Source organism: Aythya marila (genome assembly GCF_965140915.1).
Source record: "Aythya marila genome assembly, chromosome: 16".
NCBI classification, from domain to species: domain Eukaryota; kingdom Metazoa; phylum Chordata; class Aves; order Anseriformes; family Anatidae; genus Aythya; species Aythya marila.
This window is the reverse complement of record NC_139057.1, coordinates 2,263,955-2,287,656: the sequence shown is the minus strand read 5'-3', so window position 1 is coordinate 2,287,656 and position 23,702 is coordinate 2,263,955. Positions and strand designations below refer to the sequence as shown.

At 45.9% G+C, this 23,702-nt stretch overlaps 1 protein-coding gene across 4 annotated transcripts in view; it reads right to left on the bottom strand.

Annotated features, from left to right (window-relative positions):
* Positions 1 to 12,672: 12,672 nt before the first annotated feature.
* The window catches only part of KCNQ2 (potassium voltage-gated channel subfamily Q member 2), a gene marked incomplete at its 5' end in the record, with an annotated part of 60,735 nt that continues 49,705 nt past the window's right edge, over positions 12,673 to 23,702 (bottom strand). For 2 of the 4 annotated variants that reach the window (XM_082772955.1, XM_082772954.1), the window contains 5 exons: positions 12,673 to 13,484; positions 14,323 to 14,446; positions 20,227 to 20,334; positions 22,766 to 22,897; positions 23,408 to 23,516. In XM_082772955.1, the coding sequence (XP_082629081.1) occupies positions 12,765 to 13,484; positions 14,323 to 14,446; positions 20,227 to 20,334; positions 22,766 to 22,897; positions 23,408 to 23,516 (1,193 nt within the window). In that variant the 3' untranslated portion in view covers positions 12,673 to 12,764. The remainder of the gene's footprint in view (positions 13,485 to 14,322; positions 14,447 to 20,226; positions 20,335 to 22,765; positions 22,898 to 23,407; positions 23,517 to 23,702) is intronic. The other 2 variants (XM_082772956.1, XM_082772957.1) reach the window with 2 other exon arrangements.

Below are 23,702 nucleotides of genomic sequence, written 5' to 3'. Positions count from 1 at the left end.
AGAGGGAGAAAAAGAAACTACAAGTATTCCTATTCAGTTTTGGTACTCAGAAGTTGGAGTGACAAAGTGTGGCAGTGTAGCTAAAGCATTTGCTCAATAAAACATCAGGAAATGTATAATTAAGAGGCCTGGTCATGGGAGAGTATCTGATGTTTTGTAAAGAATGGCACTGACTCAAGTGAAGCTGAGAAATTCCTGAAAACCAAGAAAGAAGAGATGGGAAACACTTCCTTGTTTGCTTTAACATCTGAATTCATTGGTTTAAAGCGTAGCCTCACGGGCTATTCAGTTATATCTGGAGATCTCACCTGTGAATTGCCTCTTGTTAAGAATCTATCAAGGGCAAGGAGATAAAAATTTGCTGATTTGACGAGTTTTGTGTGATATCACGTTCGCTGAATTCCTTATTCATGCCAAATTACATTAGCTTTTAAAGTGTGTGCCTTGCCCTCTTCCTTCCGCCCCATTTGATGTCTGTCTTTCTGTTTAGCTATGCATTATTAACTTCCCTATAGAAAATGGGAGCGCAGCTAGAAGAAAACAGCAGCCACCTTTGCTAAGAAGGTTTTGCTTTCCAGAAAGATGCTTTATGTCCCAAACCACCATTATGTTCCTATTGATGGAAACAGGAGATGGCTGCCAAGAAGTCAATAGAGGGAAGATGTGCTCCAGAGCAGCGATGGAGTAACGCTAAATGGATTGGTGAGATTTCATTCATGGTTCTGCCACGGAGTTATTGTACAGTTTCAGAAAGTAAAATTGAGTCTATCACATAGCACAGTGGTTTCTGCTCAGGGTTGGAAACCAAAGTGCTGGACTCTGATACATTAGTGGGATCAAAAGGCAAAGATGTCATTTTCACCTTAAAGTGCTTTAAGCTGTGTGCCCAAAATTAAGACTGACATAGCCCAGTCTGATTTTTCCTCTAGTGAGCAGTTGTGCTTGCCCAGTAAGCAAGGAATAAATCTTTCTTTAACTGTCAAGGATAGTGTGTGGTTTAATTAGTCAGTGAATGAGGCACAGAGATAGCAGCACTGGGATCTTGTTAGGAACAAGGCTTTAACCTTGGCAGGGTTCATGGCAATGAGTTCATCCTGTAGAATTTCACGCCCTGTAACTGCAGAGTGTTTAAATAATGATGCTCATTTGGGAAAACAACTTTTACTTGTCTTCTCAAAACAGCTGCTTTGAAGTCAGCAGGCTGTAAACTCACACAGGAGCACCCCTGGGTTACTGCAGTGTTTTTGTGTCACTGGAGCTGTGATTGCCAAGACAATTGTAATCCTAAGGAATTGGGATAGTTTATGTTCCTGAGAACTTCTGCTAAGACCCCAACTGCTATTTCTGCTCCACAATAAGTGCCACTTACCCCATCATGGGAAATGATCCTGTTGTTTTTTCCTCCGGACCAGGCGAGCAGGGTGCTGGATGCCAACAGCCAAGGACTAGCAACACCTCCTCCTGCATGCTCTGCCTTGTTGGCCTGCTGAATGCAGGAACTTCTCCAAGGACTCCAGCTCTGCTGCTGCTTGGGGTACAAACCAGCTTCGGGTGCAAAGCAGGGCCATCCTGGTGGCAGCTGAGATCCCCATGCAAGGACAGGCTGACACCACGTGTGCCACCAGCCCCCCTCTCCCAGGGAGAGCTTTCCACCTTCCCCAAAGGTGGCTGCCAGCACAGCTGCCCCCTCCTTGCTGTGATGGGGGCAGCATCTGAGCCCAGCCTATACCAACCCACGGGCTTTTGAACAGTGCATGTGTAGGTGCTCTCTGATTATTTAAAGGGATGGGATACATCCCCTGGACATGTACTGTTTGTGCAAACCTGCAGGAAGCACACTTAGTATATATTACAAGGGTTTTTTTTTTTTGACTGCATCAGGAAAGAGGCTGGTGTTCAGCCTGTTCAGATGACAGGGGAACGTGATCTAGCAAGCTGAACATTTTCCTGTTATATCCTCGCTGGTGAGAAACATGATGAGATAAAATATAGCGATGTTATTTAAGTACACCTTAATTTGCCATATCATCTGAGAAATGCTCACACCTGGGTTTCTTTAATAGCTTCGGGGAGGACGGGCGCTGCTAAAGGCTTGGAGCCAAGTCGTCTGCTGCAAGCAGGGGCTGCCGAGCCCGAAGCCAGCTGTTTGTTCTGCCAACCTCATTTCCCTGCCTCGTCCAAGTGACTGGCAGGCTTTTTAAAATCCAAGCACTCATTCCTCTTGATTCTCCTGCTTCATCTTTCTGGAAAAATATCAGTGTGGAGAGATGGATTTTTTTTTCTCTTGCAAAATGAAACTGCTGTTTCATCAGCCAACCTTGCTGTGCAAAATACCATTAATCCATCCACTGTGTCCATAGGGAGAACCCTCCAAAATCCAGCATGCGCTTTCTTAATTTAGAACTGATGCTGGCTAAGCAAGATAACTCATGAGACAGATAAAGGTGTCATTCGTTGGCTCTGAGCCTACTTTGATGACACCAGTCTCATTCTGAGCATGGTGATAAGAGGCTGGCATGGGGGGTGAACAGACACAGGAACCATCCCTTATCTGTCAGAACATGGCTGATGTCAGACTTCAAGAAAATCGATAGTTTTAGAGGACTCCAAATGGCCAGTGTCCTTGTCACTGAAGGTACTTGAAATTTCTGAGCTTGATTATAGACATCAGAAAGAAAGAAGAGTGTTGTCTACCACTAGAAATAAGAGAGAGAAGTGTGAAGGTTTAATGCCAGGACCCTCAGCCACCATCTCGCACCTCCTGAATATTTCCCATATTAAATGTGTCACCAAGGCACTGAAAAACCACCAGAAACAAACAAACAAATGAAGTAAACTGAAGAAGTGCAAAGAAAAATAAATGTGTATTTCATCTCATGAAGGTTAAATCATTAATCATTAATTCAGTATTTTTACTGAATGCAAATTTTCCATTCTGATGCTTTGAGGCTTAAATTAATGAGTGTGATTATTTAATTTTCCTCCATTTCCTTTCTGATTGCCACCGTCGCTGTTGTTTCTATCACACATATACAGTTTTGCAGCTGCCACAGTCACTCGTGTGAAGGTACACTCTGTGTCGTGCTCAGTGCTTCTGTGCAAAAAGTCTGGGCTATGTTGCTCTTCCACAGTGCTAACGTAAAACCATCTCTGTCTGTGTCGTTCGGCTCCTAGCTGTTCCCTTAGAAAACTACAGGTCATTCCCTTGGCATCTGTCCCTATAAAATGTACATTGCACAAAGTCGTGTTTGAAATGTACAGAGGAAATTACACATTCACCAAAAAAAAAGAAAAAAAAGAAAAAAAAATCCGATTGCTATATTACAAGAGAAAGTGTGTACCATTCAATACATACAAAATGTCTGAAAATCGTACATAAGTACCAAAGGCATTATGAGAGATTCTTTGGAGATGAAACAAAAGTGCAAAAAAGCCAAGGCAACAGAGCAAATTAAAGGAAGCAAAGCAGCAGCTGCCTTTGCTTTCTAAAGGACAACCAAACTTCAGTGCTCAACTGAGCCTGAGATTTTTACGAGCGGGAGGGGAGGGCGTGCAGCACCTGTACTCACCCCAGGCGAGAACAGCCCATCCCAGCCCAAAATTCACCTCTTAGCTCATCATCAGGACAAGGGCACGAACCACTTCTAGCCCAGTTAAAGCCAAATGAGCCAGATCCTGCTATAAACTGGGATAGTATTAGAGAAACACACTCCTGCAGGGAGCATACTATTTGCTTAGTAAAAAACAAACACATTCAGGACTTAAATGGCTCTTGTAATTGATAACTTTGGAACTAGAGATGAATTTCAGGCTAAAGCAAGAATCAGATTACCATTTTTTTGAGTGGCATTCAGCAGAATTTAACCCGAAAATTTAGCTCTTCCTGCTTATGTCAGATTTAGGTTAAACACCAAAGATAAGTTCTACCCAATCTTTTATCTATGAAAATAAGGGCAAAATTAAATCCTAGAGGGAGAATATTTTGATGAGGTTGATGAAACCTCAGTATAGGGGCAATCACAATCTTTTTTTTTCTCATAAACAAATGTATCAAAAGATTTTTATTTGGTTTTACCCACTCTCCCGCCACCAAAGAAAGAACTTTTCCCCTGTGCATCTTAGATGCAAAATTGTCTGCCTTAAGGCTTGTATGAGCACGTGTCTGTACACACCTACACATACAGCAATATGCACGTGCACGTGTGCAAACAGCATGCACGCTTTTGCAGCCAAAGTCGTGTTGTCCTTTTATCTTGCAGGTTATGGCAAACTGTGAACTTCATTCAACCTGTACAGAATTTACAGTTCAGATGAACAGCAATGAACAATATATAGAAATGCAGCAGTTAAGTATCTTAGGGCTGTGTGGTTTTGTTTTGCTCCGGTATTTTTTAGGTAACATTGCAGAAACGATCTTGTTGATTTTAGCTTCCTGGTCAAATCTGGTTAAAGAAGCATTCAAATGCAGTGCATTTCTTAACCAAACAGGATCTTCATTTTCTTCTTGTCCCAGTTATGTTGAGTCACACCACTAAACAGGCAGGTAACACTTGGTTTGGTGTCTCTTCAACACACATAGGCTTATTCGTGTAAGGATACCTATCAGCATTTGGCATGTAATGTGCAATCTGTGTGCAGTATATGTGGATACTGTGCCAAAGTGACACCAAGCAAGATAAATTTCATAAATACAATGGCTATACTGGAGAAACAGGAGTATAGTTTTAGTGTACGGGGCATTGCTGTATAAGAACAGTGGCACCCACCTATAGGAATAAAAGAATTCTTATTCTGATAAAAGAATAAAACATTTATGAGAATAATTTATTGAATCTCCTAAAGCATTTGATATAGCTTGCAGCAACTGCAACTATGTTTAAAATCTGCTCTTGAGTTAATTAATTACCAGCTGTATCTTGTTTTGTCTCCGTTGTTCCTGAAAGGTTCTCTACACAAGTATGTGATTCTTTGGAGGAAAAAAAAAAAATGAAGAAATTTCCTAATTCAGATTTTAGGGTAAGGGGTCAGGTAGTGGGGAACAGTAACCAGTGCAGAATGGTCCACATCCTGCCTGCTGACAGGAGCAACTTCAGCTCCAGGAAGGTGCTGGACCAGTGTGTGTAGCCAGGCAGGACTTTTAGAGACCTGTCACCAGCTTTGATGACTTTTTCAGGCTATCAGCAAGGACTGAACTCAATGTCTACAGAGATGTTAGAGGAATGAGCCCTCTGCATTCCCAGCTGTAAAAAATGCTCTTTGTGAGCATCACTGCACATGTGAAATACCGGGTCATGGTCATTGTGGGTTACAGTGAAATGCTGTTTCTACTAATGGGAAGTGCCAATGGCATGCTAAAATGTGGAGGGATTTTCTCATCTGGGCTTGCAAAGTTTGTGCCAGCCTTTTCTTGTGTGCAGAGGGAAGGAGGGAGCTTACCCCCCACGTCCACGGTCAGCAGTGTCAAATGGAGCTGAAATTCCAGGGGAGGCTTCACTGGCAGCATGACATTCAGCCCTAGTTTTGGGCCAGAACCATCCCAAACAGAGAGTTTGGCATGGTTTGTACCTGAAACCATTAGCCCTGCCCTAACGTTATAGGCGTAGCTGCAGGTGAAATCTAGCCTGAGCTTGGCACTGAGTTTCTGAAAGCTTTGTAGTTGCAGTTAGCTCAAGTTTCTCAGGACTAGGCAAAGAGATGTTGCTTGAACAATTAATCTGAGGCTGTATTTACAGAAATCAGGAGAAGGGAAGATGCTCTCAGGTTCACTGGCAGCTTTGGAAATAGCACAGCTCGGACTAGCTGCTTTCTGTGTCTCCTTCTCACCAAGCTGGAGTGTGGCAGGCAAAGCCACACGCGTGCATTGCTGAAGGAGACCAGGACTTGGAAGGCAGCTCTTGCTTCAGGGACCAAAAGCATCGACACTGTTAGTCTGTGAGCTCTTCTCTGAGATGCTCAACTTGGCATGAAAACCAGAACTCAACCCCCATCCCTACTTCATTGCAATTGTCTCTAGCCGAAGGGACAAACCCTTACAAGGTACTGTACAGAGGGGACAAACAGACCCCATCCATCCCTGCGCTGGAGGCTCCAGCAGAACAAACCAGGGATGTGTTGAGGTCATGGTGGCTCAACAGGGAAGCAAATAAATTGCCAAGAACAAGCAAAACCATCATGCTAACAAGACATAAAGACTCTCAGGGGCAGCTAGATATGCCAGGCTAAAAGAAAGCCTCAGAGCAGAGTTCTGGCATTACATGTTCGCTTGTACATGGTCTGGACAAGGAAGGTGAGGACACAGGACCAGTGTCAAAACTAGATTGCAGCACAAGAGACACAAAAGACTGCCACAACAGCAATGTGGGCAAACCCTGAAGGCCTTGTGAGTCTGCAAACACAGCGGGGAGAAGAGTGGTAAAACTTTTATGGCAACAGGGAGGCAGCTCAGTGCCTCTCCACAAGGAGAGGAAGAGATGCTTCCATGAAGTACGGATATGGCACAGCTGCAGGGTCCCCGAGATCCCCGAGTGCTGTAGACAAGCATCGATAAAATCTCCAAAGAGGGTTTCTAAAGGCTGGGAGTCACATCCCCCTGCCCCTTGGACTGGGCTGTGGGCACAAACGCACACATACACCAGAGCTGGGTGCAGGCGAGAGAGCCCTACGGGAATTAGAAATATGGCAAGTCCCACAAACATGGGATCAAATGGCATCTCGTAAATGAAGGCCAGGCCTCTGCCCTTGGCATTGCCTGCCTGGCTCTGCCTGCTCCTCCAGCCTCTTGAGAAAGGGTATCTGAGATGCTCTTCTTCTGAGGCATCTGGGAGGAAAGGAGCTTGATATGCACAGCCAATGCAACTCATGTTATTTTCTTATTTTCTCCCCATGTACACATTTCAATGAACCACAGGCTCCAAACCTGTGTTTTTTACCCCTTATTAACAAGTAGAAGAAGTGGAGTTTGTGCATGCTGTATCAGAGGGATGGGACAATGATCGGTCGCAGCATGAAAGACACTTGGTATATCAGTGTTACCTACAGAAGCACCGCAGCACCCTACGGGATGGGTCTCTGGGAGGATGGCCTCTCCCCAAAGTGATACTTTTGGCAATGTGACTTCTTCAGGTACTACAGCAATCTGGGAGTGCAGATACAGCTGGAGCGTATTGCTGTCTACTCGTCTCAGGCTGCATGCAGTAGCAGGCAAAATTGAGAGTACAGTCAGTGAGATAGTCTGGAAAGCACATTCATACATTAAAAAGGACTCGGCTGCTCCTCCTGCAGCAGCCGCTCCTTGCTGCTACCTAAATTACAAGCGTGATTAATACTGTATCAAAACGTGTGTAATCCCTCTCCCTCTAGACACTAATATAAGGCAAGCAGTATTGTGTCACTGGGGCATCAAACACTAAGGATATACTAAAGAAGATTCCTATGCATTATAATTATCATTATTATTTAAAAAACCCTATTGTTATTGTTTAAAAAAAAAAAAACAACCAACTCACAGCCTGCCCTAAGCAGCTTTTGCGCGGTGACGCAGAAAAGTTTGTGTGCTAAAAGCAAGAGTTTGCTTTTACACCCCCATGCCACATCCCTCCACGTCACAGCCTCAATGTTACGTGCAGGTGAAGGAGCTTTTGTATCTGATTTCCTTGTTCCTCGTTCATGGAAAGGAAGCTGACCAAAACAGAAAACGCTGACCCAAAAGGGGGAGCAGGTGCAGGAGGATGAGGGCACGCGGTCGAGGCTCGGAGCACTGCTGGCACAAGGAGGACAGGACGGAGGCGAGTGGCTCGCTCTACCTGAAGGCTCACACGAGCATGGATGGAGAAAGACTCAGCCTGCTCCTGGGCTTTGTAATGAGATCTCAATAAAATTCTCAACACTACTGGACTTTATATGGGATAACTCATTTATATTCCTAAGGAATTTATTCTTAGGGAAGTCCTGAAGCAAGCCAATATCATCTCCTGCTCTCCCGTAAGATGAATTTTTCACAAGGCCTTAGCAGTTGCTGTTCAGGCAAGAGGAAGCCTTTCTGGGTGAGAAACAAGAAAATCCTACTTCACACCACCATCTGAACACCCAGCTGGAGCCTGGCTGGCCCCGACGGGATGGCTGCACCCCTGGTACCTCCTGGTTCAACCTAACCCTGGATTTCCTCCTCTGGCCTCTTCAGGACAGAAACTTCAGTTTCTCTTTTACTGCTTTATTTTGTTTTTAGCAATAATGTTGCTGTGATCATAATGGTCTGAGGATATAAGGGAAATGAGGTTTGCAGTAGCTCCCTCCTGAGAAAAATATGAGCAAATACATTTTTCCTTTCTCTTGGGTAACCGTTAGGAAGGGGAGCACTTGTATCTGCAGTGATACTCTGGCTTCTCAGGTAGATTATACAAACTTGTTCTAAAAATTCACATAATTTAAAATCTTAAAAATCAATTAAAAGTGTAAAAATAGACCTATTTATCTGTAAATAGCAATGGCCCTGCAGGATTTAATTGGATTTATTAAGCAGCGTTTGAAACAAAATACATTTTTAGAAAACCTGATCTATCGCATAGTCTGTGTAAAGAAAAGTAATGGCTTTCTGAGCTAAACAAGAGGTTTTTTTCCAATGAGTTCCTTGATATATCTGTTTTAAAAATTATTAATAAGAAAATGAGTCAACAAGGAAATTCACATACAAAATCTGCACTTGAGTAACATTAAAGTCTCTTCCCAAATGTTGGGAAATTTGACTTATGGCTAGTGCTTTGTTCTCATGTCTCAGGGTCACGTTATGAAAGGCCACCTGCACAGAGCTTGCAATATCTCCGGCCACATCTCCTCTTCAGAGACACGACCTCCTCAGACAACTTGAGCTCATGCTGGGACTTGAAGCACCCAAAAACTGACTGGGATTTCAGGTCCCGGTCTCAGGGGTTGCCCCATCCCACAGGTAGGGTAGTCTGTAGTATTTTACCCATACCTAGACTTTGGAGAAAAAAAAAAAAAAAAAGTCCAGAAGTTTTTTGGAGACCAGATCCTGGGCTCTGGTTCAAGGCCACAGCTTCACCTCCTGCATCTCAAAAGTAGGCTCTGTGCACACGTGAGCACCGGCATCCCTGGAGCACTTCAAGATGGCCTGCTGGAAATTTGGCCTTCACGTGTTCTTCAGCTCTCCTGTGTCCACACTTGGCATGGTCTAAAACTTGTTTTGGTCCTTCAGTGTCTGCCAGAAAATAGGCAACCAGACACGGCAGGAATAGGGGAGCAAAGACCAGCCCAAGAGAGGCTTAGCAGAAGGACAAAGTTGGCCTGCACATTGCTTTAAAGGCCTTTATCACTGGAACTGCCTTATTAGAGAAACATAAACAAACTGTATTTCTTTTCTAATCTAGTGTTTAAGACTTTTGTGGGGGAGATTATCACCAGGAGTGTGTGATATGGGCATGGGGAAATTGGACTGAAAGTGAAGACTTTGCAGGGAGTATTGGACTATGATTTAGAACAGGAATAAAATGACTTCTGTTGATAAGGAGCAAAACCTTTAGTTAGAGCAGGCTATGCTCCTATTCACACAGGCCCGAATTAATTCTGGTATAATTTAACCCAAAAATCCAGGTCAAGCCTTTTTGCCTGGATGAATAAGAAGTGGTGATTTATGGCACGGCTGTGGATGGAGGAGCGGAGGGTCAGAATTTCTTTGAAATTATGCCACGGATAAGGGTGCAATATTGCTTATCTCTTCCAAACAATTCTCAGTGAAATTTGTAGCAGCAGGATGCAATCTGTGCTGCACAGATATAAAACCCATTTTCTGTTATCATGTGGGACAAATCTAACACCTTTTAAAGCTGTAAGTTAGGAGATCTTTATGAACTTCAGAGTAGTAACTTACTTGAAGAGGGAAAACAAAATTCTTCCTATGCAGTCCCTAAAGGAGGCAAAAGACTGACAGATTTCAGCATGTGGAAAATTTGGAGGACACGGTGGAACCGCTTCTCAGGACACATTGGTATTATATACGTTCAAGGGTGTAACATCAGCTGGGCAAGAGAAAAGGGTTTTGCAGTAAGAACTGGGCAATGCGCATTCAAAATAGAGCCAATAAAGCTTCAAATTTTGGACATGATGAAAATTATATTCCACAGATATTGTGCCTTCATGTCCTGTTGACTTTGCCTCTTATATTAAAGACAAGGCATTTAGCTTCGTGGTAATAGGATGGCACAACATCATCCTCATCCTCATCTGCAGCTTCTGCCTTTATATTGTACACTTCTGTGCCAAATTTCCAGCAGGCCTTAAAAAGTAGTTGCAAAAATATTAAAAAAATAAATAAATAAAATAAAGAAAAGAGATAACAGATGTTTGTAATCTCTGATTTAGAGAAAATTCACAGCGAGCAGGCAGGCTGGACCAATGTTGATTTTTGTCTCACCCAGTGCCATTCCCATTCTTGTGGTCACTAGAAAAGACATGCCTCCGAGTCTGATGTGGGACCTGCTGGCATTTCTTGTTCTACCAGAAGGTATCTAATTTCGCAACATGCCAAGGGCAAATCTGCACAATTTACAGCCATTTTGCTCTCAAAGACGAAAGGTTTCGGTACTGAAGTCAAGGACATCTCTGGGTTCACTTTGCACAAAGAAATCCGGAGCCAAAGGGACTCTGGGAACTAAATCAGAAAGGGAAAAACTGCAGAAAGAAAAGGATCAAGTTGGAAGGGAGGGAAATAGCAAGGCTGGCAATCAAAGTTCCCTCTAAGGAAAATGTTTTTCCCTTCTGAATGACAAAAAATGGCAGAAAAAATTGTGCAGAGCCTTTCCCCACTCCTCAATCCCATGTGAAGACCTGTGTGTTGGTCCTGAGCACTAGCAAAAGGATGGATTTAATTCCTGTCTGTAAGCTCTCATACTGCTCCCATACCTTCCCTAGGGCCAAAATAGTCCTGGGTCTCCCCTGGTTGCTGCCAAGCAAACAGGAGGAGAGAAGGCTGTGGTTCTCCCTTCTGCCCAAACACGTTCAGCCTCTCAAAGGCCACGCAGAAATGAAGCTGTCACCCAAATATCCTTAACAAGCTCTTGGTACACATGGGAAAATGAGGTTTGAAATCACAGATACAGCCCTGACTCCTGCAGAAAACACACATGGGATTTGGGCTGTAGGTGCACGGGAGGGTTCAGAGGCACAACACTGGCCATGGTGTCCCAGCCTTGGAGATGGATCCCACAACACACTTTGTTTGATCCATCCCCTTGCAAAAAATAAAAATATAAAATTAAAAAAAAAAAAAATCTCTATCCATGTAAAGGATCACTTGGTGGCTTTGTTTTGGTCCCAAAAGCAACTCTGAACATCACTTTTCCCCTTGCCTTTCCCCAGCTGAATGCACAGCTGAGGTTCCTGATAGCAACACAATGGTCTTTCCAAGACAAACCAAACCAGCAAAATGGGACAGACTTGGATTGGCACAACTTGTGGGCACGCACAGAGAAGAGGCTTCCGAAAGATCATGAAGAAATGAAGAAATACCTCTTAACTCCGCTTGAGGGATCCAAACAACCCAACAATGTCCAGAGGACACGGGTGTGCGATTCTTGGCAGGGCAGAAGAGGAAGGGGAAAATTTTCATGGGGCTTAGTGTGTGCAAAAGTGTTCAGGCACAATGCAAACTTTAAGAAAAGGGCCTAACTCTGGCCAACAGGGCTTCAAAAGGATGGAGTTCAGCACGCAACTCGCAGCAACACGGGGACCACAGCATCTTGCATATCCACCCTCTCCCTTCGGGCTGGTGCTGCTGTGACTCCAGCACAGCCCTGCTGGATGTGAGAATGGTTTCACACCACGGCAGCCCTCCAGAGGAGTTGTCTTTGATTTGCCTTTGCTTCCAAAGCACCTCCAGGTCATGTCAACAGGAGGAGAGATAATTAAATATAATACATGGTTTAAAATATAAAATCCCAGCCACATTGTCCTCTTTCTCTGTCTCATTTCTCTGCTCCTCTCTGGGTTTTCTCAGAAATATGTATGAAATATGAGCATGCAAGCTCTTATTTCTGAGTTTTTCCATTTCCTAAGCTGTTTGACAAGGACAGTTTCCAAACCATTCTGGTTCAGAACCTGTCCTGCTCTGAGGCCATGCCTTCTGATCATGCAAATACTCCAGCCCCCATCCCTCTCCTCCAGGGGCCTACACAACATTTCCATGTATTATATTGGAATTATACCACCTGCCTGATGGTCAGTGAGGAACCACAGAGTAAAAACACCCCAGTAAATTTCATGCGACCTGAAGCCTAAGCCAGAAACAGACAAGTGTTCATTCCACGACTCCAAAATACCTAAAGGTGTCATCACCAGTGCCATGGGATGGCAATTCCCACATAACACTGGTCAGCCACCAGTCACTGCGACCTCCAAAAGCCCTGACCGGGTGATTCATTCCTGCCCTGCATCTCTGAAAATTCCCAAGAAATGCAAATTGCCTATCCTGCACCATGAAATTATTTCACCTAATGATCTCAGAAGGAGCGTATGAAAGAAATCCGGACTTCCCGGCTCCAGTTCGCTCGCCACCGTCACCTCTTCCACAACTGCAGGCTTGGACCTGCTTGTAACCCCCCCCAGAGTAAGCTGCAAGAAAGTCTCCGCCAGCTAAGGATGTCCTAGATGGAGGAAACCCTTAGCTGTCTATCTCCTTGAGAAGTTCGACGTGTGGACAGCCGGAGCGGGCAGCTGCCAGTGCTCGGACGTGGCTCGGCGGCTGCGAGGGGGTCTCACTGCCGGGGGGCTGACCAGCCCATGTCACTGAAGGGTCCCTCGCCCGTGGCTGACCTGGGGGGAGGCCCGCAGGGCGTGCAGAGGTCAGAATCGGTGTCCGATTCCCCTTCTGCGATGTAGGGTCTGATTTTGGCCACGGCTGCATAGCACCCGTTGTTTAGGATGTCCAAATTCTCTTTGGACTGGGAAATGCTAAAGCCGCTGAAAGAGCGCTCCAGTTCCTCGTGGTCCACCGAGGGGATGGAGATGGAGGTGTCGCTGTCTCTCAGGGCACTCTCGTGGTGTTTGGTTGTAATGTCTTCGTTCCGCAGGTACTCCGCACTCGCCCTGTGCCCGCCGCTGTAGGCCGACAAGGAGCGCTCGTGGGAGGGCGGCGGCGGGATGCGGACGAGCGAGCCGGGGTCTCCGACGGGCGAGGAGCCGTGGCTCTGCCGCTGGTAGGCCTGCTGCTGGCACGAGGTCGAGGGCGGGCACGTGTTGGTCGGGGCCGGTGGGGCCGAGAAGTTCTTCTGCCCCATGGAGCTGGTGGACCTGATGATCTTGATGATGCAGCCGTTCTTGTCGATGTGCTCCCTGCTGTCTTCGGGGCTGTGGTAGGGAGGCGCTGGGTCGGGTTCTTTGGAGCCGAAATAGGCCTCCGTCTCCGTTGGTGGGATGCCCATCCTCTGCATGTAAATGTTCACCAGGAAGTCCAGCTTCTTCTCCATCGACTGAACCTGCAAAACACCAAAGATCCAGTGCTACGTTCTGCATGGAGGCTGAAGCAATTTAACAACCTGAGCACGAACATCTTCAAGTCCAAATTTGGGCCTGGACTTCACAGATGACCTCTGCCTACACTGACCTACACCAAACCGGCACTTTTCATAAATAGATGTATTTAATTGTCCTGTTCTGAAACAACCTTTCATTCTCCACCTTGTCACAAGGTTTTCCTTAAGCTCCTGTAATCTTTTTGGCATGCGCCAAATTCCAGGAGAGCTGGAGGCACTCGCATCCTGCCGGTGGCTTTCAGCTCCTTACTGCATCTGGCACTTGCCTGGGCTCAGCTGGTCATGGGGATTGCTGAGCCTTTTTTTTTTTTTTTTCTGGGAGGATTTTCATCTTCAGCAAGGCTGGCAGCTGCAGCAGCCAGGCTCATGGACTCATTTGGAACATGTCTAACACAGTGGCGCTGTGCCATTTTCAAAAATAATGTAGACTTTTGGTAGACTCATCAAAAAAGAAAGTCAGTAAGGAACAGACTCCGAAGTGTCTAGATCTGCTTTGAATGTAGTACTGGGGTTTCTAAGACGTTTAGTGACCTTTCATAAAATCCATCTTGACTCCTCTTTAAAATATCCTTAGTTCTTTTTGTGTGTGTGTTTTTTTGGTTGTTGTTCTTGTGTTGTTGTTTTTTTTTTTTCTTTTCTGGATGTTAATATCCCACAACAACAACAACAAACAAACAAAAAAACAGAAAAGCATCCAGAAAAAAAAAACAAAACAACAACCACAATAATCCCACAATGCATACCATGCCCCCTGATAAGAGCCCCTCTTGCCCCAATGTACCTGTTTTTCAACTTTTCCGAGCCTGCCCATCATGCTGGGGTCTTCGGGCATCTCTCCTTCAGCTGGCCCTTTGGTCCGATCCTTGTCAGTCATGGAGGATCCTCTCCCAACGATCTGGTCAACTCTACCGGGATCAGAAAATCCCCCCGCCCCCGGAAAAGGACTGGAGTCAGTCGGAGGCAGCAGGCGAGGGGGACTCCACTTGTCGCGCCTCCGGGGGACAAAGCAACAGCCTCTCTCCCCACTAGCACTCCAAATTACTCACAGACACGCGGTGGCACTGAAGTGTTAATTCAGATGCAAAATTCAGAGCGGTATTAGCGGAGTTTGGAATTATCCATTTCTGTTTATACAGATAAAATCTGGCACATTATGCACAGTAAATTTACCCACTGCAAAGAATTTCTATAACTGGCCTTCTTCCAAATCAATTAAGTTTTTATTTGCACTGAGGCTTTATTATCTTGGGGGAAGATCAAGTTTTCTGTCTAGCATATGTCAATGGGATTCTGTTCAGTGTTTGCAGCAGTTTCCTCTCCTCAATGCAAATGTAAGCGTGTAATTCCTGTGTCTGTGAAAATGAGCCACTTGCCCTAAGACCCAAACAAACAGGCGTGGTGCTAACTGTTTTAGTGGAATTATGTTGCGGCTGAATTTAGTCATAACCCACCAAACAGTACCAAACCATTTTCATCTCAATGCTACTGCAATTCACACCTGTATCATTAGACATTTTCTATTAGCAGGGCTCCAAGCTGCTAACAGCAGAGGATATTCTTGCAACATCAGCAGCTAAAGCTACTGGGCACGATGTGTGGCACCAAGTTATTTACACATTTTACATTTGCAGTTCCTTCTTCCCAGTCTAGAAACACCTGAGCTGATACACAGCTCCCTGTGCAGAGGAAGAAGGAGGGCAGAGACAGTCTCGAAGCTGGAAGTCAAATTTTTTTGAGGTACCAAATGAATAATTTTCTAGAGAGTAAGCATTGAGGCTTGATCCCTCCAAAATCCAAGGAGTAACCCAGTTTTGGATTAGCTTGTTAATGACAGCCCAGTTTACAACCCAGTTCTACACCAGGCAAAATTTACTCTTGCATAATGCACCAAAAGTAAGGGTGGCAGGGGAAAAGAAGGGTTAATCAATCTGACTGAAACCAAGTTGAGGTATCTTGAGTGGAAAACTCAAAATGCTTCTTACGCAGTTCTGCCGTGTGGGCCATGGGTCCATGCACCAGGAGAAGGAAAAGGAAGGAGCTGAACACAGACAGACAGGGGAAAATGAACAAACAAAAACCAAGGAAAGGAATGAGACGTGAGGCTATTTCAACACAAGAGCCATCTGTTTTCTTCACATGTGACAGGGACTTAATACATATGTTGGCTGTTGACATAAAGGGACAGATATCAGTGGGTATAGACCAGAGTGGCTCCCTTGGCTTATATTAAAGCGACAGCAGTTTACAGCACCAGAAGGTCTGGCTCAAAGAGATGAAGTGGGTGAGCACATCACACCAAAGACGGAAAATGTAAGCCAACCATTATTTTGGAGTTCAGCTTTGATCCCAGAAGATACTTCATTTGGGCAGGGATGCGACAGAATACTATTAAATTTGAAAAGTCGTGTTTGATCCTTTGCTTAGCAATATAAGCATAGGAGTACAAGGAGCACCAAGTGCTATAATTACAAGTGTGAGGAATATGCATGCCTTATTTCTCTCTTGTAACGGGAGAAGCAAATTATCGACACGTACAGGAACTCCCCACAAGGGATGCAATTACTGACATGACATACAGCACAAGGAATCCTAAGACAATGTTGCTACCATGTAAGCAAAGAGGTATTAAATCGGATACCTCGGGCTACCTTGGTTTGGAATCACAAGTCAAGGCGTGGTACAGCCACTGTACGAACTCCTCTCCTGTATGCACAAGCAAGTAAACTAGTAAAGCAATGAACATGCATTTTAAGAGGCTCAAAGCCTAATCACTACTGAATAATTGGGAAGACCAAGAAAAATCAGGGTGCTCTGTCACGCCTAGCACAACGCTACCACCAAAACGTGTGCACTAATGAACATGAGATGTTCTTCAACAGTTGCTGAGTATAGCAGGGAGGCAGGACAGACGGTTAACAGAGAGGAAAACTGAACATAGCCATGCTACTGGGTATCCTAATAGCAGAAAGAGCCTCTTGCAACCCTATTTCTAGCCTTGCAGAATGTCAGGAAGGACTTCTGCTCTCCTCCATGTCCTTAAGAGAAGAGCTCTAAGTACTGAGCTCATATGACCCATGTGAAGCACGGTGGGCAAGGTGCACTTCACAGACAGAGGGATTGACAGTATCACATAGAAAAGCACTGACTTCTTCCATCAGAATGGAGACAACTTGCCCGTAGACCTGCTGTGATTTAAAAGCAGGACCGAAGCCCTTCACAGAGCTCACCCATAAAGCATTGAGAAGCCCTTGCCCTTGTACCCTTGATAGTAGTGCCTAGGAGAACTCCTCCTGATGGGATCGTTCCCTTCCTGGTTATAACACAACCCAGCCCTGAGGGGGTCATCTTGTGCAGCTCTGAGAAACCAGAGCCAGATTTCACCTCGGAGGCAGGGTCTGCAGCCAAGCACGGTGCAGTGGGCAGCTGGGGGACACTGGTCTCAGAGCAGAGAGGGGCAGATGAAGGTGACCAAGCCCTTCTCTTGGTGCCAGGGTGGGAAAAAACAGGCTCGAGGTCTCCCAACTCATTGCTCTCCATGGGAGAAGCTAGAAACCAAGGGAGAGTGCTCGTACCCTCAGCCAAGTGCAGAGATTTTGTTCGTGCCTCGCCTGATAAAAGAGAAGAGAGGAATTTCTCCATGAGCTCACAACCCAGCTGTGCCTATCTGAGCACCACAAAGACACAGCCATCAGCGAAGAGCAGGAGGCCCTTTTAGCCATTATGAAAGAGTCTGGGGTCCTGTCCAAACTGGGCAGCAAAGCTCACAAGATGAAGAAGGGAGATCGTATTCCACCTTTGCAAGCAGTGAGGAATAGGGCATATTCCTACCGCGTGACAAGGGACCACGAATCTTCCCAGAGAAGCCAAATCCCCCTCCTGCACTACATCTCGTCGGGAGCCTTGCGCCTTCCCAACACTTCTCTGGGATGTGTTGAACACAAACGTGTGGAGGGAAGCCTTCGGCTGGGGCTTCGGAAGATGCCCGTGCTTTTTTTCCCTTCATGGCAAAAGAGGATTCAAAGATTTCTGACGATGCATGACAGCATGCCATCTGCTGCCTTCGATATGCTCTGCTGGGTCTTAGCTTGGGAGGGGGAGAGAAGCGGGTTGCTCCTTAAAGTGAGCTTTGATATCTTTCCTTCTTTCTAATGATACAAAAAAAATGTAAATTCTTGCATCAGCCACAGTGCAGGTTTTCTCATGCTTCATTATGCTTCATGCTAACAGTACATGCAAAGAGGTGTAGTATGTCACCCTCGGGCCAGAAGCAGACATCAAAAGGTCAAACAGCTCAAATGAGATAAAAAAATGAATTGTTTGGGGATATATATTCAGTTCTTTTCTGTTTTCTTTATCTTTTATAGTTTGTTACACAATCCAGGCATTGAAGCCAAACCCCCTTCATCCATGTCATGTGACTGGCTACTTACCTCCTCATTTTTCAATAAAGTTTGCTCTAGACGTATTTTGACCATTGTCTCTTTGTCTAAAAGCTCCAGCTGAGGTTGCACCTATTTCAGAGCAGGTCCATGCTACACGAGCAGGCCGGGTGATTTAATCCAAATTCTCTGGGTGCACAGCATGGAGCAAACATCCACGGCCAAACCACAGCCATGGACATCCAGTAGGGTCCAGCTGCCTTTGCTGGGAACTATTTGCAGAAATAGTTTGGCTGAACTGAGCCCTCGTCGCTAAAGCACCACAGTGCAATCCATGGGGCTGAGATAGCTCAGGGGACATCACCGGGTTTGGTTTCTCTTCCCTCACTGGGTGTTTTCGTATAATCTGGGCATTATTTGGCTAAAGCAGGGATGTGCAGGCTAAAAATGAGAGGCTGCTGTAGCCCCTGGGGACCCCACGTCACACTGAGGTGATGGAGACGATCACAGCGGCTGACCCAGGGTTTTGGGGCTGGGGCTGGGGCTGCTCAGAGCTCTGGGACACATCCATCAAGCGCTTGGAGCACCTCGCAACTCCCACTGGTGTCTGTGGGAGGATGCAGCTGCCTGAAATTAAGGACAGCATCAGTCCTTTAATGGACTGGAACAGATTTCAGCAGCCTCCTGTACTCTGCTGCCTGCTGGAGCCTCTCAGCCACAGCTCAGTAAAGAAATGGGAAAATTCTTTTAAAAAGGGAGCAGTTATAAACCAAATATCTTAACGTCGCAGGAGCCTAGAGGGCAACTGCAACTAGATTTTTAATCCAACAGTCAGTATTAGAAACTGTAAAATTAAAGGGCAGGGGGGGAAAGTCATTAACATTAAGCTGATAAAGCAACAGGCTTGGAGTGAATAAAAATAAATATCTCAGCTTGGGACATTTTGGATCTCCTCCCCTAGTATCCATCCATCACCTTTTCTGTGTGCAAGGCACTAGGTTTCACATGGAAACCTTAACTCTGCTGAAGGCTTATGCACACCTAACCTTATAAGTAAATAAAAAAAATAATAATCCATCTGAATCTGTATTTTAATTTTAATTTCTAAACATTGCTACACGTAAGAAATTTATTTCATTTTAAAGACCTGTTTGAGGCATCATCATTTGGGGGAAGGAGATTGAAAAAATGTTTTTCTGAAAGCATCTTTTTCCCAAGCCTGAAGCTTGGGGCTTCTGGAAAATTCTCTACTTATTTTATTTAATCTTTGAGCTGGCTGAGTGGGAAAGGTAAGCTTTCAATATTCCTTTTACTCACATTCCTCTAGTGAAGATTAGTCAGAGCCGCTTAAATAAAAATCAAGAGATTTGTCATGTATTAGCTGTTAGGGAGGGCAAGTATATTTAGAAGAAAAAAAAACATAGCTGAGGCTAAGCTTGCTGCATTTAAAATCACCTACTATTTGTACACAGAAAATAACTTTCAGCAAGTATTTATACCTGCCCTGTGATCCAGTGGTCTCGATACACGGTGAAAATGCTGCTCAGCTCTCTGCTGCCCAGACCTGAGAATGCCTCAAAAGGGGTGGCTCAGCCTTGGTATCAGCTTTGGGCACGGTTTTATCTAAAATGAGAACTTAATAAGGGCAATAAGAAAATCTCACTGAATGGCTGAGGGCTTTGTTGGACTCCTTTTCTTTTTACATGTAAAACTGGGACCTTTTTCTGAACATGAGTCTCGTGGTGGTAACTTTTTAAGAGTTTTTACCTCCGTGGTCACTAGAGGTGCATCAGCAAAATGAGACCACTGCATTTCTCAGGCATGAAACACTTCATTCTTACTTTGCCCACTGAGATGAACTCATTTCACAGTCCAAAGAACTGCAAGCAGAGCCTCCTTCACTTGCATGTAGGGCATTTGTTCTTTTGGAAAGTAGATGGTCTCGTTTCTATTGGCTTTCTGGGTAAATGTTCCGCTTTTTCTATTTGAAGATAGTCTGATACACTATGAGATTTTAAAGATAAATTTCACCAGCACCTAGAAGAAGACTGGAAATACGCTAGCTGAAGAAACTGATGGTTATTAATGACGGTATGGATGTCCCTTTTTTTTTTTTCCTTTGGCTTGCCTGGTGTGAAAGCTCATTACTGAAAGTAAATCGGAGCACACCCAGAGTAGCGAGCCCTTCTGAGTCACGATTTAGCAAGCTGCGAAGTGATAAATGCCGTCATATAACTGGCATGAAAGGGGTTTGACATTAAGCAAATGAAAAATCCAGAGAAAGCGGCATTTTTGTGAATCCTAACCTAGGCGAGTATTGGGGAGATTCTTTGGAAGAATACATGGGTCCTTTGGTTGGATACTTCTTATGCCGGGGAGTTGAAGGGGGCGGGGGACCCACAATCATATCTATCCTGGCAAAGTAAATAAGAAAAAAGACACCAGCAAAATGCATAATGAAGCAACATGTAGAGAAAAGTTGGTCAGAAAGTTGCAGAAAGAAACAACTGAAAAACAGAACGACAGAGAGAGAAAGAGAGAAATTGAAAATATATTCCGCTGGAAACAGAGATTTCTTTCCTACCACTTGTCGTCGGTGAAAGCCAGAATCTTACCCACCCCGGGGTAAGATTTGGAGATTTTTGGCACCGCGGAAACATCACTGCTGATTAGGAGACCCCCCGCATCCCAGATATTATAGGTAACATGCTTTACCCTCTGGAATATATTTGCAGCAATATCCCATTGAGATGGTTGGACAAGAAACAACAAATACTCATTCTCCTTTCAGTTACACCGCTAGATAACACATCCTCAGCTCGTTCAGAAATGCACGAGCCGTTGGGGTCGGCGAGACACGCTGTGGGACCGTGCAACTCAATGAATGGGAGACATCCGTGGCTGGCAAGGTGTCGGGATGAGGCACGAGACGGTGTGAACACAACACTGAAAAGAGCACGTTACAGACACACCACGGTGACAGAGGCATTCATGGTTAGAGGAAAGTGCACGTCAACACGCCAGAAATTTGCTCGGCTGCAGCTTTACTCCGCAGCCCCGGCTGCGGGAGGTCCCAGCTGGCCCCGCAGAGCTGAGCAGGCAGGGAGAGCACAGCGCTTTGGTTGATGAAAGGGAGTAAAAATATATGTTCTCCTCTGAGCTGGCCCCTGACAGCCTCCCTGGGCTCCAGTAGATGGGCACACCACACTTTATCAGCAGCTGGTCCTGCCCCAGTGGTGGCCACGGGCACCCCAGGCACACACCTCTCCTACAGGGGGGCCTTTTCCCGTTATACTGGGTTGGTGAGCAGCCAGGGGATCTGTGCTCATCTCGCTGCCACGATGCAGGCTTCAAAAGGTCAGCCCAAGGGGCTCTGGTCCTGTTACCATCACTGATCTCTTGCTTGGGGGGGTACAGGGAGACCACTGAAGCTACCCACTAGCCCCAGATCTCAAATCCAAGTCCTTAACACGTGGCTTTCAAACATCTCCTGGTCCTCCTGACGTCCCTGCAATGGGGTGGGTGGCTGTCCCTGCCTCGTCCTCTCCCTGGGACTTCTGCCTCACAATCCCACTGGTGCAGCTAAGGGGACAATTCAGTTTGGTCTTGCGAAAGCTTCAATTCCTTACTCCAACCTCCCCCCCAAAAAAACAACTGACCAAACCACCTTGTCTATGCAGCACACCACCTCAAAGGGTCAATAGGAACCTGTAAAGGCCAGCTGGCAGTCGGCTGCACCATCCTGGGGGGCTGAGAACTCCGGGGACCCCCTGGAGCCAGTGGAGATGCCAACCCCAACAGCTCGCCCCCAGCTGCAAAGGCTGCCTGGAGGCTTCAGGCTGCAGCTTGTTAAAATGAGGAATATCAATCCCTTCCTCCTCCTCTTCCCCCTCCAGATTCAGCTGCACATCGCAGATCCATAATCGCTCAATCTGTACTGAATGAGGGTGAGAGGCTCAAAGAGAGGAAATTCTCCGGGATATTTTAGTCTGCATCACAAGGGAGAATTTACCTTCTGGCAACAGAGCTGGCAATGGGAAATGCATGGTGTGCAGCAACACTGAGAAAGTTGCCTCCGCTGCCTGAACATTGGAAGCAGCAACATTAAAATGGTCTCTGAGAGACTAGGAGGAGAAGAAAGGTTCCTCTTTTACATATGACAAATATCCAATTCTTGGGGTACACATTTGCATACCTAAAAACATTTATTTTTTGCACATTTTCAAGGACCTAAATGGGCTGGGAATTAAAGGAAAACCTCCCCAACAACTTCCAGGGGAAGCTCGGCTGCTGCAGCCATCGAGGGAAATACTTTTGTTATCCAAGTGTAAAAGTAAATTGTGAACTATTTTGATCACAGACAGCCCAAAGCCAAGCCCTGCCTCCTGTTCTGGGTGTCCTTGTGCTCAGCAGAGCCGGGGCTCCTTCTGCTGAGCTGACACAGCTCGGGGTGCTGGGGCCTGGGGTTTGTCCTCAACACAGGATATCAGGGCCATGGGAGCGGTGGTTGGATGAAACTCCTAAAGTAAAGCCTGCAGGGGGATGAGCTGTAAATGCTGTGGGTTTTAGAAGAGGGAGAAACCTTGCTACGAGCTATCAGGGCTGTCCTGGGGTGGGCAACAAGGCAGTTTTATTGGTATAACCCCAGTACTTGCTCTGTGTGCTCTCCCTGTCCTGCTCATCCCCGCAGGTCTCAGCCATGAGCAGCGATGTTTCCTCTAGGCTCCCTCTTAGGAAGAAAATAATTCAGTTTTAGCTGCAAAGGAAAGTGTCTCTCCCATGGCAACATCCCCGCGGTGAACAAAAAAGCAGGGAAAAAGTGAAGCAAGCAGAGGGGTCTCTTGCCTGGACTGAAGGTTTTTAATCCGGGAGAGCATGTCCAGGTGACCGGCCGAGTACTGCTCGATGACGTCCATCACGTCGTAGGGCCGAAGGCTCTCCTTAAATTTGCGCTTGGAGACGAGGAATCGCATAATGCTGCAGGAGAGGGAGAAAAAAGGGGAAATCAAGTCCCTGGGCTGGAGCCTGGCCTGTGCAACGGGAAATAAAAAACACACAGGGAGGTGAGGGAAACTGGAATGAATCCCAGCCCTGTGAGCTTGGGGGAGGATGCAGCAAGAGGAGAGGGGATGGGGCTCGTAGCTGAAGTCCTGTCTGCGCCAGGGGACACCGATGCCCTCCAGACTATCAGCTGTGCAGGTCTCCTCTCTGCGCCACTTTTATAAATGTCAGCATTAAATCTCAGAGCTAGTGAGAACGATCGCTTGGATGCATCCCTGCAGGGGATTTTCCTGTTTCTGCATTTATTCCTTCCCTCAGCAAAAATTGCCCTTTCTGGCAGAATTTTCTGTAAAGGAGGGCAGGCCACCCAGGGGAAAAACAGCCTGCAGCACAGGCATTTCAGCATTTGCTATCTCTGCATGGACTTTACATTTCTTTTTCTTTTCCTATCATATCTTTTTCTGGACCATTTTCTCCCTCTCTTACCACACTGCCCTGATGCTGACTTTCAGTCCCGGCGTTAAATCTTCGGTCACAAACTCACAGTTGCAGCTTTTGTTCTCGTCGGGAATATCTTCTCCAGGGAGGCTTGCTTCTGGGTTGGGGAAAAGTAGGAATAAAAGACAGCATGTTACTATTCCCCCATGCCAGGCAAGGAAGGGGAAACCGGGTCGCAAACAGCAACCCCGGAGAAAGCATCAAGAGCTCTTTGCTGAGCATCCCAGTGAGAGCATCCCCAGCCACGCTAAGGTGACATCCAGCAATGCAGGACCCATCCACC